At 37.9% G+C, this 2,051-nt stretch overlaps 1 protein-coding gene across 1 annotated transcript; it reads left to right on the top strand.

Annotated features, from left to right (window-relative positions):
• The first annotated feature begins 562 nt into the window (after positions 1-562).
• LOC111374083 (peroxidase 7-like) lies at positions 563-1,943 on the top strand. Its single transcript, XM_022996711.1, has 3 exons — positions 563-827; positions 919-1,264; positions 1,356-1,943. The coding sequence occupies exons 1-3, from the start codon at positions 600-602 to the stop codon at positions 1,754-1,756; spliced, it is 975 nt and encodes a 324-aa protein (XP_022852479.1). The 5' UTR covers positions 563-599; the 3' UTR covers positions 1,757-1,943.
• Positions 1,944-2,051: the final 108 nt, after the last annotated feature.

The raw sequence follows: 2,051 nt of genomic DNA, 5'->3' as shown, positions 1-2,051 counted from the left end.
AGCAAGGTTAAAGAATGGGTCGACAAGGATCACACACTCGCGCCTGCTCTCATGAGGTTGCATTTCCACGACTGCTCCATCAGGGTAAGTAGCAGCCGTAGTAGCTTAAGCATTTAGATGAAATGGTTAATCTCGTCCCTGTTAATTAATTTGTTTTTTACATCGTGGTGTTGTAGGGATGTGATGCTTCAATTCTTCTGAATCATAAAGGAAGTGAGAAAAAAAAGAGTTCCCACATGATTTCGTGTCTTATTTGTTTCAAAAATAACGTTTTTCAAAATTGTCTTGTCGCGTTTTATTCTCCAATTCTATTTTCGTGCAATCTAGTATAATAATCCAGACTTGCAAATATCGAGTATCGAGCGGCTGCCTCGTATATATTATTTTATGCACCACCAAATGAGTACATTGCATATGATTTTGGGTTAAATGGTCCGCACGTTCTTGGAGATAAATTCTCCGAAGGTGCTTCTCACGTATTTTTCAATAATAATATTGGCAATAACTATATATATAAACACTACTAGAGCCATTCAACATCATCAATTACAATTCATTTCCTTCCTCTTTTGTTTTTTGAGTTTAACATTTTAATAACAATGACATGGTCTACCACCTATTTCTCCGTCTTCTCCATAATTCTTGCATTCTCAGTTAATAATGCCTTGCTTTTTGATGATTCAGATTCTCTCAGTTTCTCCCACTATCATGGAACCTGTCCCGACCTTGAAAAAATTATCCACAGCAAGGTTAAAGAATGGGTCGACAAGGATCACACACTCGCGCCTGCTCTCATGAGGTTGCATTTCCACGACTGCTCCATCAGAGTAAGTAGCAGCCGTAGTAGCTTAAGCATTTAGATGAAATGGTTAATCTCGTGCCTGTTAATTAATTTGTTTTTAAATCGTGGTGTTGTAGGGATGTGATGCTTCAATTCTTCTGAATCATAAAGGAAGTGAGAGGATAGCCAATGCGAGCAAGTCATTGAGGGGATTTGAAGTGATTGACGATATCAAAGCAGAAATTGAGGAAAAATGTCCCAAAACTGTGTCATGTGCTGATATTCTTACTGCTGCTGCTAGAGATGCTACTGTTGCAGCTGGAGGTCCATTTTGGATGGTACCATATGGAAGGAAAGACGGACGAGTTTCGGTTGCACATGAAGCTGACTCCGTGCCTATTATGGGTCACGAAAAAGTAACTGACATGATCGAGTTTTTCCAGTCCAAGGGATTGAATGTGCTCGACCTGGTCGTCCTCTCAGGTACGTGACAATGTTAATGAGTTTTAGAAAATGGGGGGTCAGACACAGGCTATATGTATGATTTCTCATTTGTCTTAATTAATTTTAATAGGGGCACATACCATTGGAAGAAGCACATGTGGTTCTCTACAGAACAGGTTGTATAACTACAAAGGAACTGGGAAACCTGATCCAAGCATCAACCCTAAATATTTGAATTTCTTGAGGAGAAAATGCCGATGGGCATCGGAATATGTGGAACTTGATGCAGTGACCCCCAAGGCCTTCGACGTGCAATACTACAAAAATCTTGAGAAGAATATGGGTTTGTTATCGACTGATCAAATGTTGTACATCGATTCACGTACTGCGCCCCTTGTCACTGCATTGACTTCGCAATCTTCACTCTTTCATCATCAATTTGCCACATCCATGGTGAAGCTTGGAAACATTCAAGACTATGATGATGATGGTGGTGAAATTCGAGTGAATTGCAACTATGTCAACTCATAAAATCTAATTTTACATGTCTTCACGAACTGGATAGATATAAGAAATACTCAACTTGTTGAGAAAATCATTGTTACTTTATACTTGATCTCCTCTAATTTTATCTTTGACTATGAAATGCTCTTTCTCCTTTTTCACCAAATTGTAATTTATGTATTACACTATTTTTAATTCTCCTTTGTCACCAGAAAGTCTCAATTACAATTTATGAAATGCATTTCATATTTTTAATTCTTCTCTATCTATATGAAAGAAAATTGATGAATGCCCTGTCAAGTCTATTTTAAGATTTTTCTTC

Source organism: Olea europaea, unplaced genomic scaffold (genome assembly GCF_002742605.1).
Source record: "Olea europaea var. sylvestris unplaced genomic scaffold, O_europaea_v1 scaffold1201, whole genome shotgun sequence".
Lineage (NCBI taxonomy): Eukaryota > Viridiplantae > Streptophyta > Magnoliopsida > Lamiales > Oleaceae > Olea > Olea europaea.
The sequence above is the reverse complement of the archived record's forward strand: the minus strand, read 5'-3'. Positions and strand labels throughout refer to the sequence as shown.

What these genes read in the sequence shown, in the direction of transcription:
- LOC111374083 (XM_022996711.1), top strand. Translation starts at nt 600, where the DNA reads ATGACATGGTCTACCACCTATTTCTCCGTCTTCTCCATAATTCTTGCA. An exon ending in TCCACGACTGCTCCATCAGA is followed by an intron (nt 828 to 918) that starts GTAAGTAGCAGC and finishes GTGGTGTTGTAG; the next exon opens with GGATGTGATGCTTCAATTCT. An exon ending in CGACCTGGTCGTCCTCTCAG is followed by an intron (nt 1,265 to 1,355) that starts GTACGTGACAAT and finishes TAATTTTAATAG; the next exon opens with GGGCACATACCATTGGAAGA.